Below are 19,936 nucleotides of genomic sequence, written 5' to 3'. Positions count from 1 at the left end.
AGCGTTTGACTTTAATAAACAGCAGCTATTAACAGAAATCCTCTATCAACATAGTTTTAGGCTGTTGATAATTCAAAAAGACATTTAAAGTACAGAATATAGGATATCTACATCTCTGAAACCCTACAATTAAACTTGCAACTTCTGCGTTCACTTGCTCGTCTTTTGATGAAAGACCAAAGTTTTTTCTTGTTGCGGATCCCCTTGGTTAGGGTTCTTTTGTTGTTTTCTTTGGATGAACCCCGTCACCTAGGACAGAATTGAAAGACAATCCTGAAGCAATCCGAAGATGAGCTATTTTTAGATTTTTGTGGTTTCCTCTTTTCAGTATTTTACAGTTGTCACACATCTAGTAACTTTTTAAAAATGTTTACCTTTCTTAAGCATTCAGTAGCTTTCTTTTTGTACCAGGTTAGCAGTTTCTGGGCGGTGCTGGCTTATTACATTATCATGTGATGCATGGTCAGCAGCAAGGGTGGACAAAAAACACAGCTGAGTTGGCCACTGGCTACAGACTTTCAATTTCCCATTGATCTTGAGCGTGTAAGAAGAAGAGCTCAAATTAGCCCGCCATCCTAGGGAAATGAAGGATGTTATAAGTGCACCCAGAAAAAGGTGTTCTTTAAAAGGCTCGGGGTAACAGAAACCCATGGTAGAAGGGAAGGAAAAAAAAAAAAAGAGGTTAGAGTGGGAGAGAGCCAAAACATAAGAGACTGTTAAAAACTGAGAACAAACTGAGGGTTGATGGGGGGTGGGAGGGAGGGGAGGGTGGGTGATGAGTATTGAGGAGGGCACCTTTCGGGATGAGCCCTGGGTGTTGTATGGAAACCAATTTGACAATAAATTTCATATATTAAAAAATAAATAAATAAATAAAAGGCTCGGGGTAAGGTTTGGAGGAGGAGACTGCTACTCTTTTAAGAAGGGAATATTGAAGGACGCAGTAGGAGGGACTTTGCTTGGCCAGAGCCTGCTTAATTAAGAGAAAAATGTCCAATCAGGTTTGACAATCTGACCCATTTTCTCAAAGAAGGCTGACAGATTTCACTTGCATGCATGTCCCAGATGCTTAGGAGCTTTCCAAGCTCGGGTTTGGTAATCACAATAGCAACTGGGCTGGAACTGCTGCATTGCTGGCTGGCAGGCAGGGGTGACAGGCTGCCTGCTCCCCCTAGCTTCACTCTGACACCGTGAACTTTGCTGATTTACTGGAGAAAAACACGTGCCACACATGGGCACACACACACTTCATATTTTCAAATACCTTACAATAAACTCCCAAGTCAACTCCTGTGACATCAAGGCTGAACCTCTAGTGCAAGCTTCTGGAAGTTGTTTTCTGTACCGACTGAAGGATGGGAATGTCAGTTTGCAGAGTTTGAACAGAGGCATCTTGTTGCCACACAGAACTTTGCTGACATTAATGCCCGACGTGTTCTACCCCTGCCTGGCCACTGGACACTGCCATCTGGCATTCTTCTAGTAAAAGCCATTGTTGTGAGGGGTTGGCTCGGGTCCCTTTTGGGATGCTTTGGGTTACCATAGCCAAGCCTCCCTTTGTTGGTAGCACAACAGCTGCTGTCTAGTGGTCCACTCGTGATGGTTTTTCACTGTTATTTTCAGCGTGCTTCTGAGGAAAACTGTGTTGTTGGGTAGATCCGCTCTTGCTCTGGGAAGTCAGAAGCTCCCAGTCCTAACCAGTCCTGTGACCTCAGCTAAGTTACTTGACTTCTCTGTAACTCAGTCTTTTGTGTGTGTGTGTGTGTGTGTGTGTGTGTGTGTGTGTGTGTGTGTGTGTGTGAGAGAGAGAGAGAGAGAGAGAGAGAGAGAGAGAGAGAGAGCGCCATATCTTGGTGCATTCCAGTTCTCAATCACATTTTTGTCCATGAAGTTGCTTAATGATAGTCATAACGTCCAAGGTGCTGCTGCTTAGATCGTTCTTAGACCCTGCCCCTGCTGACTGACTTGGGCTCTGAAGAAATCCAGATTGCTCTGCCACTAGATCCCTGAAATTCCAGAAAACGTACTTAAAACTTTTGCCAATGGAAATGGTTTGCAGATTGACCAGGCTTCATTATTCAAGTGTTAGTATAGTCAGAATCTGGCCTCACCGTACCTCCCCTCTATGTTTTTGCTGGAGTATTGTTTCAAAACATTTGTTTACTTCTGAGACAGAGAGAGAGCAGGTGCACAAGCAGGGGAGGGGCAGAGAGAGAGGGACAGAGGATCCAAAGTGGACTGTGAGCTGACAGCAGAGAGCCCGATGCAGGGCTTGAACTCATGAACCATGAGATCATGACCTGGGCAGACATCAAGAGTCAGAGGCTCAGCTGACTGAGCCACCCAGGTGCCCCCCCTTGCTGGAGTATTTTAGAGCAAATTCCAGGCAGCGTATTATTTCATCTCTAAGTACTTCAGTATGTTTTTCTGACAAATAAAAAAAAAAATTTAAACACATATAACCAGAAATCTATCCTAACACCTAACACAATTAAAAATAATTCTGGGATGTCTGGGGTGGCTCAGTTAAGCCTCCACTCTTGATTTCAGCTCAGGTCATGATCTCATGGTTCACGGGGTGGAGCCCTTCGTTGGGCTCTGTGCTGACAACACAGAGCCTGCTTAGGATTCTCTGTCTCCCTCTCTCTCTCTGCCCTTCCCCTGCTTGCACACATGTGCTCTCTACTCTCTAAAAACAAACTTAAAAAAATAATCCCATAATATCATCTAATACCCTGACACTGTTAAATTTCCCTCCAGTGTCTCACAAATAACATTTTACTTCATATCAGGATTCAGACACATCCTACAAATTCTATTTGGTTGATATGGGTTTTTGTGTTTTCTATTTTTTTTTTTTAAAAAAAGCTTTATGGAGATGCAGTTTACATACAATATAATTTGCCCATTTATAATGTATGGTGTTTTTAGTGTATTCACAAGATTGTGCAACCATCACCCAATCTAATTTTAGAACACTTGTCCCTCCTGATATAAACCATTTGTCTATTCGCAGCCACTCCTCAAATCCCCATCCCCACCCCCAGCCTCTGCAAGCACTGATCCTATCTATAGATTTGCCTATTCCAGAAATTTCCTATACATGATACCACATCATATGTGGCCTCTTGTAATGGACTTCTTCCACTTAGCACAGTGTTTCCATGTTGGCTGTTGTATCACACTTAATTGCTTTTTATTGCTGAATAATGTTCCATCATATGGATCAACCACATTTTGTTTATCCCTTCATCAGTTGATAGACATTGAGTTGCTTCTACCTTTTGGCTATAACAAATACTAGGAACGTTCATATACAGATGTTTGTATCAACATGTTTGCATTTTTCCTGGATACATGCCTAGGATTAGAATTGCTGTCTAATATTTTGAGAGACTACCAAGTTGTTTTCCACAGCAGCTGCACCATTTTACATTCCCACCAGCAATGCATGATGCCAATTTCTCCATATCGTTGCCAACATTTATTGTCCATTTTGTTATTGTAGCCCTCTTAGTGGATATGTGGTATCATACTGTAATTTTCTTTTAATGTCCCTGGTGGCTACTGATATTAGGTATATTTCATGTGCCTTTGGCCAATTGTGTATCTTCAGAAAAAATGTTTTTACGGATCCCCTTCCCATTTTTTGATTGGGTTGTCTTTTCATTGTTAGGTTGTAAGATTTCTTACTTATTCAGGATATAAGTCCCTTATCAGGTACTTAATTTGCAATGTTGTCTCCCATTTTGCGGGATACTTCCTCACTTTCTTGATGATATCACTTGGACTTAGGGATTTTTTATTTTGATGTAGTCATACTTTTTCTTTTACTGAGTGTGCTTTTGTTACTGTATCTTAAGTCTTGGTCTAACTCAGGGTCATAAGGTTTTATTCCTATATTCTGTTTTATCCCTATATTCTAAGAGTTTTACAGTTTTAGCTTAGATGTAGGTCTCTGATCCATTTGGGGTTACTTTTTGTGTTTGGTGTGAAGTAGAGGGTCAACTTCATAGTTTTACTTATGGATATCCAGTTGTCTCAACACCATTTGTTAAAAAGACGATTCTGTTCCCAGTGAAAAACGACTCCTTTGCGGTAACTTAACCAGCTATAAAGGTAAAGGTTAATTTCTCGACTCTTGATTCTATTCCATTGACCTGTCTATTCTTAGGTCAGTACTCCACTGTTTTTATTACTGTAGCATTGTGGTAAATATGTTTTTTGAAACTCTTTTAATAGGTTACTATGTCCTCGTTTTCATATCTACCACCAAGCTGTTTATTTGTGAGGAACCTGGGTTCTTTTTATAGAATTGCCTAACTTAGACTTGGGCTTATTGTACCCTGGTGGTATCACTTACCATGTTCTTCTCTCTTTTTGTAAACCAATATTTAGATTTAACATCTTAATTAAATTCAGGTTAAATTACATTTTTACTTGCTCTTTATTGCCAAGAATACTTCCTGGGTGGGGCTGTATATTTCCTGTTACATCAGTTAGGAGACATGTGCTGTCTGGTTATCCTACTTTGATTGATAACAAAATCGATTAAGTGGGTTTGAATCAGACTGAACCATCTACTATAAAGCTCTCCATTAACTTGTCACTTACTGATTTTAGCAGCCACTCAGCCTTGTTTTGATCTATTGCTTATTTCATTAGAAGCTATAAAATGATGATTTTGGACTCCTTTTCTACTTCTCTGTTGGTTAGCTTTGTTTCTTGCCCTAAATTAGTTTTCAGTAAGAGTTGATGCCCTAGCCACCTATTAAGGTGACCACTGATTATTTTAAAGGATCTTTATGGGATTTCATAGATCTTTGTTTTTACCCATTGTGGTCATCAATTTTTATGACATTCTGATTGCCCCATAGCATGAAATTAGCTATATGATGTGTGGCATTTGCTTGAAAATAATCCTGGGGAGGGAATAGGTGAAGTCAGGAATGGCCGTGAATTAAAATTTTTGAAGCTCCATGGTGGATTCATCATCTCTCTTCTTTTGTAGAAGGTTTTACACATCATCCTCTTATTGGCCAATGGTTACCCCTTGATGTCAGTCCAGTGTCCTTTTGATAGCTTCTTTGATCTCAGGCCTAAGAAGCCCCAAGAATATTTGATATATTTCCTACCCCGGAGTTAGAATCAGTCACTTCTCCAGGGATTCTTGATTCCTTTTAGCAAGAAATGGTATTTGGAGGCCACCTGGTTGAGGCCTTGGGGGGTACTCATTGCCACCTTGCCTTTAGCTCCCTCTGTGGACATACTAAAACAGGTTCTTCAGAAAAAAGAATGAATCAGACATTCAGACCAGTATGTCCAATTTGAATGAAAGATTGCAAGATTTTCAGTTAGCTTTTTTGTTTTTTGGGGGTTTTTTTTGCTTTATTTTGATCTGCTAACAAGTTTGGTTTCTTACAACTAACGTAATTACCATTTACTTTATCTTAATTATATATCATGCAGTATAACCTAATTTTGTAGTGTGTGGTATATTTGTGTGTTTAGCAGAGAAAGGGTAGTAGTTTTAAAATAAAGCTATCAATATTTAGTATGTCTTCTGTAGTTCATTTTAACTTTAAGACCTATCTCACGAAGGATGTATACTTAAAAGAGTTTTTTCCAATGTTATTTAAAGTCATTTTTCTCCCTGTAGTTAGACTGTCAACTTGATAAACTGCTAGGTTGATTTTTTTCAGTTTGCTTTGGATTTTTAGGTGTTGAATTTTTTCCCTCCAGTTTGTGATTCTAGGTGGTTCTAAAGTGATAACTGTAAAACAAGGAATATCCAGAGGTTTTTTTTTCCATCCTTTGCACGGATGAACGGTGCACTTTGAACGGTGTTCCCTTTGCACCGTTTTTCCCTTGTTTCCATAGAGAATCATTTTAGTTAGTACTAGGTGTATCCTTGTATTGTTTTAAAAATACACATTAGCGATACAAAATGAAAAATGCTTTGTTTCCTTTATCACAAAGACACTTTTGTACCCTTTGCTTTGTCATTTCATGATGTATCATGGAATTTCTTTCTTCTTTTTTTTTATTTAAAATTTTTTTAATGTTTATTTATTTTTGAGAGAGACAGAGAGAGAGACAGAAAGTGAGTGGGGGAGGAACAGAGAGAGAGGGAGACACAGAATCAGAAGCAGGCTTCAGGCTCTGAGCTGTCAGCACAGAGCCCATTGCAGGGCTCAAACCCAAGAACCGTGAGATCATGACCTGAGCCGAAGTCAGATGCTTAACCGACTGAGCCACCCAGGTGCCCCTGGAATTTCTTTCTTCTTAATGTTAGTTTGTTCTTTATATCAGACTGGTTTTATATTTGTGTCCTATTGAAGTGCGTTGTGGGATGTGATAGTCCATTCTTAATTTGTACCATCAAATACCGGGAGAGTTAGTGAACTGAGTTGTACAAAAAGTTTGTTTTCTTTGCTTCACATCATAGAACAAATGCCTTACTTTTTTTTTTTTTTTTTTTTTTTTTTGTATTCTCTCTCAGTCTAAAGGAATTCCTGCCCAAAGAATACATCAAGCAGAGAGGAGCTGAAAAGAGAATATTTCAGGTATTGGAAATATACAGAACTTTATTATTCCTCTCACTCCCTATCTCATCTATTAGTATGAGAGGGGCCTCTGCACCTAATAGTTTCGTACTCCGTGCATGTACTCCACTTATATCATAAATGATTAGTGGCTCAAGAGTAAAGAAGCTGACAGTTCTACTCTGGGCAGATTTATTATCTTAATCCGTACCTTCTTGCTAAAGGTTACTTAGTCCTTCTGAGAAAAATGTGCATACATTTAATTTTAAAGGCATTATCTTGGTAGCATGGAAACAAGGTGATTTGCTATTAAAATGCACTGAGGAAGAAGCTACAAGTAGCTTCTTTGTCCTGATATTTGTCCTTTGAAGCTTAGAATTTGAAAATTTGTATCTTTTTAAAATCTGGTTTTTTCCCCCTAAAAGAGAGTTGTCTGTTCTAGGGCAAGAGTAAAAAAAAAAAAAAGCCCTATTATCAGCTTTGCCATGCAACAATCGCACCAGTGAATCCAGAATATCAGTCGCTTTTGGTACTGAAATGTAAATATAAGTTGAAATAGAAATTTCCTGTGTATAAAACATATTTTTTACCCTGTCTTGTTTCCAAGCCCTCTAATATGCAGGTATTTATATATCTGGGTCTTTGGGAAACTGCATATTTTGCATGCATGTTAGAATTATACCTCTCCTGGAGAACATTGTTGTAGCTCTCATTGAAAGCATTGCTTCTGAACCTATTGGGATATGGAGTTCTCCAAGAAGTTGATGACACTCAGGGACCCTCGTCTGCCATGCTGCACTGTGGGAACTGCTGTGTATAGTTACAACATCTCTAGGGAGTTTGGGGTCCAGTTCTAGTTAACAAGCCCTGCATTCGAGCTTTCTCTGTGCTCCGGTCCTTGGTCAGCCGGTACATGGGTCACGGAGAGGTCTGCAACACAAAACTCGATGACTGATCATTCCCAGCAACTGTACGTGGCATATATCTTAACCACCTCTCCCAAGTCCACCTGCTGGCAGAGCTCCAATAACTGATCCTTGCTGCTGTCACTTGTAGGAGCATAAGAACTGTGGAGAGATGAGCGAAATAGAAGCCAAGGTCAAGTATGTGAAACTCGCCCGATCCCTCCGGACGTACGGTGTGTCCTTTTTCCTGGTGAAGGTAAGTGGGCAGGGTGCAGAGGGGGTTTGCCTCTACCACCTCCGCTATTAAAGTATCTGCTATCAGGCTGGGTTTGTTGTCCTTAGACCCCTAGTATTTGCGGATGAAGCAGCTGGCCAGTGGTGACCAGTTTAGCCATGGGACAGACATGAGGTGTGTGAGCTCTAAGGCTGGTGAGGGAGCCTGGCCGCCCACAGGCCTCCGGGCACTTGTGTCTTGCCTTGGCACACTGTTGATGGTACAACGTCACCGAAGGGGCACGTTTATGTCTGCTTGTGAACACTCTCCTCTGGAAGTGTTTGACTTTAAGATTACCAAGAACGCCCTGGACTATGTGCAGGCTGTTGATCACTGCATACCGAATTGATGTGGTGAACGCAGCACTTACTTTGTATTGACCTGAGCTGGGCGATTTTTTGTGGCCGTCAGATCTCTTTTCATGGGAATTGTGTGCCTTCCTACTAGAAGGAAAAAGGTGGGTCTTTGAAATTCAAGACTAAGGCCCTTGATGGGTGTGTTCGTAGGTGGACTGGAAAGTACTCTCATTAGCTTCTTTCCCCCTTGGTCCATCCTGACCTCACATACTCTATTTTAGTCATCTCACTAATAGGTTTCATTGATTTCCACTTGTTTTGCTGCGATTCTTGGCTTCCTGCCTTTTGCCCTTGGCCCTGGAGAAAACTCCACCCTGTGGTGGGGTTTCTCATGTTGCTTTACACAGAGGGGAGTATTACCCACTGAGCTGCAGCTGCTTTCAGGGACAGAAGTCCCAAGGCCAGAGTCAGAGTGATTTAAGGAGGTTGCTCTCCCCACAGCTCAAGAGAACTGGAGAAGAAGAAAGTTATACTGTCCTCTAGGATGTTTGGGGAGAGAGATGTTTTTCTTGACTCAACTCCCCACTGGAGGAAGCTGCCTCATTTGGGCTGAGAAGAAACAGAGATGTTACACTGAAAAGAAAGTGATCTGCTTCATGCTGAGGAGTTCCTTAAACTGAACAGCTCTCGGTTTTACACCCGAAAATGCCAGAGCCTTTGCAAATGATGAATGCAAAGGTGAATCACTGTGTTTTTCAGAAAAACAATTTAGAAGCTGAATTTTTTATATTTAGTGTGAGTTTGTAACTATCCATGAAGTTTTGAATGGGGCTGATACCTTGTCGGTAAAAATGACTCCATCCCACAAGACAGCAACAGGAACATAGAGTAAACAGTTACATGCCAAGGATATCTTACTCAAACCTGTCAGCAGCCCCCTGGAAGAACTACTGTAACTTTCTTTTTACAAATGAGAAAAAGAGGCCCCGAAAGATCAAATGAGTTAGCTGGGGCCCAAGGCTAATACCTGAAGGAGGCAGGACTTGAAATGAGGTATCTCTGATTTCAAAGACCTTATTCCCTGCCTTTGCCCTCTGCTGCTTGGCTGAGGTGAGCTTGTTGGAACTGTAGTCACCTGCTCTCATCACCCTAGCTCTTACATCATCACCATGAACAGATGGCAAGGTCTTCTTGTTATAGAAGAAAAAGCTGCTTTTCATGGATGATTCTGAAGAACAGTAGATGACAGCTGAGTCCCAGTACCTAAGAGGTTAAACAGGTTCTCAGCATGTCTGATGCTTTGGCGTCGGTTTCCATGTTCTTGAGTTTTTCTGTAGTCCTTTATGTGTAAAATTCACCTCTTGCGTTCGTATCGTTTTCCATTAATACCATCACACTTGATACAGTCAGTTCCAGTGATGTGCATGTAGCTCAGGAAATTTAGGAAAATACGTAGCACACAGCAAACTACACGTAATAATTAGGAAGGGCACTAGAGCAGCAGTTCCAGAAAAAATAAAATGTTCCCCAAGGATAATTTAGGGCCTGAGAAAAATATGCTTATGGTAGTAGAATAATTAGAGACTGAGCACAGATCTTGTTATTGCAAGGTCTTGCAGATTTACACAAAGAAAAACTTCTTTTACAAAAGCTTTTAAGGCAAAATAAGAAAATAACGGAAATTGCCTTTCTCCCTCTCTCTCTCCTCCTTTTCTTCTTCCTTTCTTGTCTTTGTTATTTTTTTTTAAATTAACATCCCTTTGAAGAAAAGCCAGGATCAATTTTCATATGCATGTTAGGTATTCAAATTTTGGTTTTCTTTAGTTTTAATTTTTGTGACTTTATCAAAGTGAGCAACCTGCCCACTTTAATTTTTTGCCCAGTGGTCCTATTTGTACACATTTTAAAATGTTGTCATAGTATTTCTTTTTATAAATGTTTATTTATTTTGACAAAGTGAGCAAGCCTGAGCAAGGTAGGAACAGAGAGAGAGAGAAAGATAGGGAATCCCAAGTAGGCTCCACACTCTGTCAGCATCGAGCTGGATGCAGGGCTTGATCTCAGAAACTGTGAGATCTTGACGTGAGCCAAAACCAAGAGTCAGATGCTTAATCAGCTGAGTCCCACAGGTGCCCCTAAAATTGATCCTAATAAATAGTTTGCATGACCTCAGTTTGCCCTATTTTAAAATTAGTACAGCTGAGGAGTAATTTCATATTATGAATTATGAACCTTAGATCAATAGGTCAAATCAGATGGCCTCATATACAGTGAAATATCTACAAAAGAAATACAGAAAACAGTCCCATTTACAATAGCATCAGAAACAATAAATTACTTAGGAATAGATTTAGTCAAGAAAGTCAAAGATATACACACTGAAAACTTTAAGGCACCGGTAAAAGAAATTTGAAAATGACACAAATAAATGGAAAGATGTCCCAGGTTCATGGATTAGAACAGTTAATATTATTATTGTTTTAAACATTTATTTACTATTGAGAGACAGAGACAGAGCATGAGCATGGGAGGGACAGAGAGAGGGAGACACAAAATCCAAAGCAGGCTCCAGGCTCTGAGCTGTCAGCACAGAGCCTGAAGCAGGGCTCAAACTCACAAACCAAGAGATCATGACCTGAGCCGAAGTCAGATGCTTCATCGACTAAGCCACCCAGGCGCCCCTAGAACAGTTAATATTATTAAATCAACTATTCACTTAGCATAATTTCAGCCTACAGGTTTGTGTACATGTTATAACAATATACACAGTTATTTTAACTTTTAGAGTTATTTTTAAAATCAGTAAGTTGGTCAAGTAAATGTACAAACGTATGTCAATGTAATGAATTCATATGTGCGTGTGTATAGATAAGCATAATCATTTAAGACATTGGATGAAAAGAGGTCCCACATAGAATAGTGCGTGCGTGCACGCACACACGCACACACATTGTACGGCTAAGGGATAGTAAGTTTTTTAAAAGTATAAATAACAGATTTCTTTAGAACCCCAACCTAAACATGCTATTAATTATGAAAGAGTTGCATTGGCATAATTTAGGAAGTTAAAAATGAGTGAACAGCTTCTCAATCCTTATTTATATAGGCTATTAGAAATGTAAATAAGTCAATGAAATAACAACTTACGAAACATTTTAATATTGATAGTGAACACAATCATAACCTTAAGATTAATCATAGATATTCTCAGAGTGGTTAGATACGTTTATAGGTGCTTCTATCATGTTTTCGTCCATATCCATAAACATGTCCTAATATTCAGAGCATTATATTTTGTTGTTATAAAAGAAAGTGCCTGGGTGTTGGGAGTCAGGAAGATTGGCCTGGAGTCCAGGAAAGCAGCATACATCTATGTGGGAAACAGCAGAAACTCGTATGACTTTGAGAGCCCTCCATAAGCCCCCTCAGCCTCAATTTCTTTCATCTGAAAACTTGTGTTCATGGCTTGTAGAGTGTAGTGCCTGGAAAGTAAGGATATTTGATAACTTTTAGATTATCCCAGCCCCTTAACTCTGTCCACATCTTCCTTATCCCTGGCTCCTGAATCTTTCAACTTCTAACGGGCTTTTAGCATCCATGATGTAGAGCAAGAGTTGAAGTTTTCCAGTAAAGGGCCAAATAGTTCATCTCAGGCTTTGCAGGCCATACTATTCATCTGTGCCCATGTGGCCTGAAAGCAGCCATAGACAATACCTAAATGAATGAACTTGGTTAGATGCCTGTAAAGCTTTACTTATGGGCTCTGAAATTTGAATTTCATATAATTTTTACATGTCATATAGTATTGTTCCTCTTGTGATTTTTTTTTTCAACTGCTTAAAAATGGAAAATTCACTCTTAGCTCTTAGGTCATAAAAAAGCAGGCAAAAAGCGGGTGTTAGCGCTGGCTGAGTTTGCTGACTCTGATGTAGAGAATGTCCATAATCCATATAATGAGTCCATAGGGAACAGCTTTATGTGGCAGTATTCTCAGTGGCTAAGAACATATGCTTTGAAAAGAAAGATCTAGATTTGGATTCTGGTTTTGCCACTTAGTTTTACCTTAGGTAAGTTACTTTACCTTCTATCTCTACGCCTGTTGGCTTACTTGTAAAATTGTGACATTTTATGAAGTTTAAATGAGATAATATAAAAAAAATGAGATTTCCATGAACGGAAGCTCTAAGTGTCTACAGGCTTCCTCTTTCATTGGCTCCTTTTGCATTTTATCTTGATCTGCTAATCAAAACCCCATGAGCAAGGATAAGGCATTTCCCATGAACTGCAAAGGATCTTGTTTTATTCCAAGAAATTACTGTGGAAACCTGTCTCATTTATAAATTTGTCTTGAATTTTCCCTGTGGCCCCAACCAGAGCCTTGAGGTGAGATACCTGGGGACTGACCCTCTTCTCCCCTTAACTGTAAAAACATCACAGAGGGGCATTCGGAGCCTCTCAGGATCATGAATTAAGTCGAGATAGATTGCCAGCTGCTAGAGAAAAATGGCCAGTGAACAGGATCTTTAACACTGTTTTGCTTTTGAACAGCCATCCCTTTCTTCTATGCCCCTAAAAGAAATATGTGTGCTGATAACAGAGCAGAGCATATAAGCCAGCACTTTGGAACCAAGCCAAGGTAGAATTTTCGTGAGCACAGTTGGATCCCAGGTTTAGGCCACATCCAAATCAGGGGCCTAGAGCCAATGCATGTCAAAAGCTTAACCCTCTTGGATCCCCTCACACATTTCTGAATCTCCCATGTAAAGCACAGGTGATGTGAGAATCAGCCAATCGCCACACCAGTGGGAAGAGTCAGAAGAGCAGGCTTGACCACAACCAGCCCCCAGGGCTGAGGCCACAGTCATGGTTGAGATGCGCCAGAAAGAGGAGGGGTGGGGCTTGTTAAGGAATCCTGCCCCTTCTTGGTAGAATGCGGACTTTCTCCTGCCTCTAAGTTATGCAAGCGCAAGACATCCTCAAAACAAAATCAACCTAATGAGGACCACCTGGAGAGAAGTTTCTACAGAAGTGCAGCTACAGTCCCTGTGTGTGTCTGTGCATGAGAGACCGGTCTTTACTGCGGCCTGCCCGGCCTGTTTGCTTCTGGAGATGAAAGGATGCTGGTCTGTGTAGCCGAAGGTTGGAAAGGCCAGGTGTAGGGTGGGCTGAGATTGGGAGATACAGGGAGGAAGAAGGCGCCTCTCCTAACCTGGAGGCTCTACCGCTGTGGGTCTAAGGCAGGACTTCATAGAAGAACCAACGTGGGTAGCTCGGAGCTGAGTGCTTCTTGATTTTAACTTTCTCCAGCTGCTGTGCATTTTGTGGGCAGGCCCTGAAGCAATTTTATCCTTGACAGTGGTCTCTGGTGCTGGGTTTGAGCATTTTCTGAGTTTCTTCTATCCCCTTCCCCCTAATCATGATCTTCTGACGGAATGTCCACTCTATGTTGTTTTCTTGTTCACTATGATTTCCTCTCCTGTCCAGAGTGAGCTCCTCAAGGGTCAGGGTAATCTGTCACAATTCTGTATTCCCTCACCCCAGAGCCCCTCGCGGGGAGGTGCAGATGGAAAAGGCTGAAAGCAACAGCTGCAAACCATATTTTATTTCATCTCCTCTTCCTGGTCCCAGCGGCTGGGCTCGTGCCAACCCTATGTGACTCACTGCCTAGAACTTCTTCACCTAAATCTCAATGTGGCTCCTGAAGCCAGATTAGACTAGCTGGCATCACCCACCCTGCATGGATTTCACCCCTTTGGGAACCAGCCTCTCCTTACAAAGAATCTGACTCTTCTCAGGGTTCATTTCTTAAGCACCGAGGGCTTCTTCCCTTGCCTTATTCCCTTTCTCAGACACCCACACAGATTCCCAATCTTATTCTCTCCTCCTCCTTGGAGTAAGCTGTAGCTGTGCATTGACCTTCACTGTCAGGTGGCTTATGAACTACCAGTGGGGGCTGCAGTCGGGAGGGGTGGGGGGTGGATTTTTGTCTTTTCTCTGATTTCACCAGAATACAGTACACTGTTGTAGACAGACCACTTTGGAAGTCAGAGACAGTTTTGAGCTACTCAAATTTGTGTTCAAATCATGGCTTTACTGCTCACTACTATTTGCCTTGGACAAGTGGCTGGTCTCTTCATTTGCAAAATGAGGAGGATGATCCCAACGTTTGAGGGTTGCCCTGAAAATTAATGGATAATATTAACTACCTAGCACATGTCTATTATTTTAAAATTGCCTATCCCTTTGTATGCATACAGAATTGGTGTGTGCTGATTTGTAAGTGTATTCCTCCAAGAATAATGATTTAGGCGTTGCTAGGTTTCAGCAAATATTTGGGAAGTTGTTTTTTTTTTCCCTGATAACAATAGAAATAAATGTGAAATTATTTCTTAAGGGAAGTTTTAAGTGAATTGATTAAATGAAATTTGAAGAATAAGGAAAAAAGCACAAGAAAATTAATACAAATCATTTGAGATGATCATCGTGACCATTTTATCATGTAATGAAATTTTTATTTTTAAATTTTTTTTGAATTTTATTTTAAAAATTTGTTTTTAAAATTTTATGTAAGATCATGCTATACAAACGGTTTTTACTTTATACTCTCTTGCAAATTTATTGCCGTGAATCCAAATGTTTTCCAATCATATTTTTTTAAACAATTTTATGTTTATTTCTTAGAGTGTGCAAGTGGGGGAGAGGGGCAAAGGGGGGTGGAGAGGGAGAGATAGAGAGAGAATCCAGGCTCCAGACTCAGTATGGAGCCCAACTTAAGACTCAATCCCACGACCCTGGGATCATGACCTGAGTCAAAATCAAGCGTCAGACATTCGACCAACTGAGACTCCCAGGAACCCCTCCAATCATAGGATTGTTAATGGTTGTAGAATACTTGGCTACTTGACCATGTATACCCTGATTTACTTAAGAAATCCGCTGTTGTTGAAATTTTTAGTTGTTTCTAGTTTTTCACTGTGCTAAACTGTAGCTATGCTTGGTATTTCCTGTTTCAGGAAAAGATGAAAGGCAAGAACAAGCTTGTGCCTCGCTTGCTGGGCATCACTAAGGACTCGGTGATGCGCGTGGATGAGAAGACCAAGGAAGTGCTACAGGAGTGGCCGCTCACCACCGTCAAGCGCTGGGCAGCCTCACCCAAGAGCTTCACGCTGGTACAGACTGGCAACAGGGAGGACTAACATGGCCTTGGGTGGTTCTGTGGGGCAGGAGAGGGGATGCAAGCCCCTTGAGTTTCTCAGGGAGCAGTGTGGAGAGAGACAGAGGTGGAAATTCAGAGACAGCAGGGACTGGTCCAGTCTTCTAGGTTCCCGATGTTGTGTCTAAGCATGCCCTAAAAGGAAACTTTCTAATGCTCAGAGGCTGATCCAAGGTTCCCTCTTTATCTAGTCGTTTTGGAAGTTCCTGAGCATTGTGACATCTCACTGAGGTGTGTTTTCCCAACCTGCCTAGAAACAGCATGCTGTATAGTGGCAATGGCACAGACTTTGGGGTAGTATTCGAAAGCAGCTGGTCATTTCCCAGTTCTGTACCCTCGCCCGAGTCGCCTGTCCACTCTGAGACTTAATGTCATTAGCTTTAACATGGGGATCATAATACGTGTTTGACAGAGTTGCTAAGATCAAACAAGATGATGATGATAAAATTCTCAGTGTGAAATATGTGGAAAGTAGGGAGAATGTAGTCGTCCCAGGCCTTCGGACCTTAATAGTTGTTAGCAGAGTATAGTTGTGTTGTTACCTTAACTATTGCTACGTTGACATGTGAGAATTGATAGGGCTGTTATTTTGTGGGGCTAGTTGAGTAATAAGAGACATCAGTGTTGAAATTTGTCCATCTCCTTAGCGCTCCTGAAGTGTACTATCCTCCAGCTCTAGTGAAATATCAGCTTGAAATATCAGCTTGTATCTAGGTAAGATCTCCCAATAGGCCATCAAAAAAGAAAAAGGTATAAGGAAGGGGTTTTACAGGGAGTCTTTAGTTATCTAGTTTGATCAGTGGTTCATAGACTCTTGCCACTTGGAAGGAATCTTCAGAAAATATACCTTCTTCTATCCTGTAGTCAGTAACAGCTGTCGGTACATGGCCTTTACAAAGGGGTATTCCTACTTAGAGAACTGTATCCTTGTCTTACGTGACAGGAATTGTGAATAACTTGTGAAACAGAAAAATCAAAAAATCTATATAACCATGTTATTTATGAGAAACTGCTGAAGGGGTTCAAGGTAGTTGCCTGTGGGAATGGGAGGGGTGGAGAGTAAAGATGGGAATGGCTAGGGCAGGGGCCCACTGTGTTTTATTATATACCTTTTAGTGCTATTGGTCCTTTAAAACTAGGTCCAATTCCCACTTTGTTGAAAACAAAAAGTTACTCTGAAGATAATAGTGATGAGTTGCAGTAACTACCTCAAGCACAAGAGAGAAAGAATATCATCAATGCCGTTTATTAAAGGTGAATTAAAGTTTGTCACAGGTGATATTTCTTTCCACTCCGAGCCTTAATTTAACTTCCAAATGTTGGAGATTCTCCTGTTGTCTTCCTGTTAATGATTTTTAGTTTGATTCTGTTTTGGTTGAAGGACATACTTTGTATAATGTCAAGTCTTAGAATTTTAAGATTTGTTTTCCATCCCAGGATATGGTCCTTCTAGGAGATGTTCCCTGAATACTTGACAGGAATCTTCTGTAAATGTCAGTGAAACCTTGTTAGTTGATGGTGTTGTTCGAGTCTTCAGTATCCCAATAAGAATTACAGATTTTTCTATTTCTTTTTTCATCTTTATCACTTACTTCATGTGTTTTGAAGCTCTCTTGGTGCCTGCACATTTAAGATCCCTCTGTCATGTTCATGGAGAGATTGTTTTATCATTATATTCTTCTGTTCCTAATACATTTTTTGCTCTGAAGTCTGCTTTGTCTTGATAGAGCCATTCATGCTTTTTAAAATTAATGTTTGCATGATATATCGTTTCATCCTTTTACTTTCAACCTACCTATATTGTACTTGAGATAAGTTTTTTGTAGAGTGCATAAAGTTGGATTGTGCTTTCTTTTAATCCACTTTGTCAGTCTATTTTAATTGGCCTATTTAAACCATTTTTATTTCAGTCTAGTTATTGATATGTTAGGGCTTAACGCTACCATTTTATAGTACTTTTCTCTTTATGCTCCCTCTGCTTATTTTTCCTCTGTTTTCCTTCTTTTAGGTTACATAAACATTTTTGAGAGCTCCATTTTTATTTCTTAATAATGTTTCAAACCTATATCTTTGCTTAGTGTTCTTAGTGATCTAGATATTACCATATACACAAGAAAATCAAAGCCTACAGGTGTGGATACTTACACTTTAGGAAAAGTCTAGAAACTTCTATTTTGGTCTCTTTACACTCTTCACTTTTTGAATATAACTCTTCAAAGAAATACTTCTGTATCCATTGAACACCACGTGAGATGGTATTAGACCTTCGCTTCAACCATAGAATACAATTAAAGAAAACTCATGAGGTGAAGGAGAGGTTACTACATTTACTTCTATTTTTATCTATCCCACTGTTGTTTTCTTTGGAAACTTCCCAGCCTTCTTCTGTTACCAGTTTCTTTGTTTGAAGAGCTTCCTTTAGTCATTTTTTAAAGACAAGTAGATTTACTCACAACAGATTCTCTTACTTTTCCTTCATCTGAGAATGTCCTTATTTCCCTTTGATTCATAAAGGATAATTTTGACAGCTATGTTATTTAATATTGACAGTTCTTTTAGCCCTTGAAAAACGTGCTGCTTCTTTTTGGCCTCCTTGCTTTCAGAGTAGAAGTGGTCATTCAAGTTGGTGTTCATTAGTAGATAATGTGTCGCTTCCTTAAGTTGTTGGTATGGATTTATTAGGAGTTGTTCTATTTGGATTGTGATCAGCTTCTTGAGTTTGTAGCTGTATCTCTTTAATTTGGGAAATTTTTCAGCCATTATTTCTTGTAATGCTTTTTTTTGTCCCACATTCTCTCACTGTGGGATTCTGATGATATGAGTGTTACATCTTTTGTTATTGCCCTCCCAGATCCCTGAAGGTCTGGTTTGTAAGTTGTTTGTTTGTTTGTTGGCTTTTGTTTAGTCTCTATTCTTTTTACTGTTCAAAGTGACTAAATTTTATTAATCTTTTTGTCAAGTTTACTGACTATATGCTCTGTCATCTCCACAGTGTTTACCTTATCACGTGAGTTTTTCTGTTTTGGTTATTACATTTTTTTCACTTTCATAATTTTTATATGGTTCTTCTCACTTGTTTCTTTCTTGAAACCTCCTTTTTGTATCAGGAGAATTTGTAATTGATCATCGAAACATTTTTTATGACGGTTGCTTTAAAATCTTTATCAGGTAATTTTAATATCTGATTCAGCTCAGTATTGGCATCCATTGATGATCTTTTCTTACTCATATCATAGTTGCTTTGGTTCTTGATATGAGTAGTGATTTTTTTTAATTATAGCTGGACATGTTGGTTATTAAGTTAGACTCTTCATCTTCATTTTTGTTGTATCTGACAATCACCTTGTTTAGATTTAGTGTGTAGTGTTGTGGCCTCCTTTTGTGGGCTTTGCTTACATTGACAGCTTATTTTCTGAGCCCTGGCAGTGCTATTCTGGATTGCTTTGTTGTGACGCTACTGGGGTTCCTGCTCAAACCCTGATGGTGCTGTTTGGGAAAGTACTTCCTTGGAGCACCCGCTGTTGCTGTGTGGCCTTTGTTGGGGTAGGCAGAAGCCACAGGCCTGTCTCTGTGTCTCCCAGTGGGTGGGGGGCAGGAAGACAGAAGGCCTCACTGTGACTGCTGCTGCAAAAGGGCCAGACCACCTGCCTGTCTGGGTCGTGGAGCAGGGACTGGGATGCTGGGCTTCTCCTGCTCAGCAGCTGCCGAACACCAGTCCAGGTTTTGAAGCTGGGTTGAGACTCTCAGATCTCTTTTGGGCTTTTCCTCTCCTGGTCCTTTGGCGGGAAAGAACAGATTTTTGAAATCCTGCCTGTTGGAGGTTCTGGGTTTCAGGCACCCATCCTTGAGGCTAATAGATTATAAAAGAAAACCCAAGAACTCCCCAGACAGTGGTTTCTCAAATACTGTGGTTTCTAGCCAGTCTACCTTTCCAGCTTTCAGAGCCCTTTTACTACTTGTTGAACAAATTATAGGGTGTTCATTTGTGTTTAGAAGCAAAGAGAAAGGAAAAGCGAGTCTATGTCATCTTGCTCCCAGACTGGACCTGTTTACCTTTAAAACTGCGGAAATATAACATAGTTCTATTTCTTCTAATGCTGTCTTTTCAGGATTTTGGGGAGTATCAAGAAAGCTACTATTCAGTACAAACCACTGAGGGAGAGCAAATATCCCAGCTGATTGCAGGCTACATCGACATCATCCTCAAAAAGGTATTTCATACTGATGCACGTTGGAAAAGCTGCTGTTTTAGAACACTGAATGATGTTGCTCCCTGGGTGGGGAGAGTGGAACCTAATTTGAATTACTTGATTCACGAATTTAATATTAGTGTTCAGATCACTTGAGTGTGCAGTCCTTCGTCTCAAGATCCTACGAGAACTTGCATTTTAGCTGCAGTTCATATTTATGTTATTACTGCCAGGTAGTGAACAGTAGTGCCTCACTTAGCTGTTGAATGAGACTAGCTAACCCCTCAGCAGCTTCCTCTCTAGGTAGTTAGGTTATGCCTTCTAGCCTCTTTAGAAACCCAGGTTGAGGGGCGCCTGGGTGGCTCAGTCAGTTGAGTGACCGACTTCGGCTCAGGTCATGATCTCACAGTTTGTGAGTTCGAGCCCAGCGTCAGGCTCTGTGCTGACAGCTCGGAGCCTGGAGCCTGCTTCTGATTCTGGGTCTCCCTCTCTCTCTGCCCCTCCCCCTCTCAT

General features: G+C 40.5%; 1 protein-coding gene across 4 annotated transcripts in view; it reads left to right on the top strand.

The window, feature by feature from the left end:
- Positions 1-19,936, top strand: part of TLN2 (talin 2) — a 439,345-nt gene that overhangs the window by 259,053 nt on the left and 160,356 nt on the right. For all 4 annotated transcript variants that reach the window (XM_030318033.1, XM_030318034.1, XM_030318031.1 and 1 more), the window contains 4 exons: positions 6,503-6,566; positions 7,602-7,706; positions 15,034-15,189; positions 19,343-19,444. In XM_030318033.1, the coding sequence (XP_030173893.1) occupies positions 6,503-6,566; positions 7,602-7,706; positions 15,034-15,189; positions 19,343-19,444 (427 nt within the window). The remainder of the gene's footprint in view (positions 1-6,502; positions 6,567-7,601; positions 7,707-15,033; positions 15,190-19,342; positions 19,445-19,936) is intronic.

Source organism: Lynx canadensis, chromosome B3 (assembly GCF_007474595.2).
Source record: "Lynx canadensis isolate LIC74 chromosome B3, mLynCan4.pri.v2, whole genome shotgun sequence".
Classification (NCBI taxonomy): Eukaryota; Metazoa; Chordata; class Mammalia; order Carnivora; family Felidae; genus Lynx; species Lynx canadensis.
Note: the sequence above shows the minus strand (reverse complement) of the source record. Positions and strands in the feature narration are given on the sequence as shown.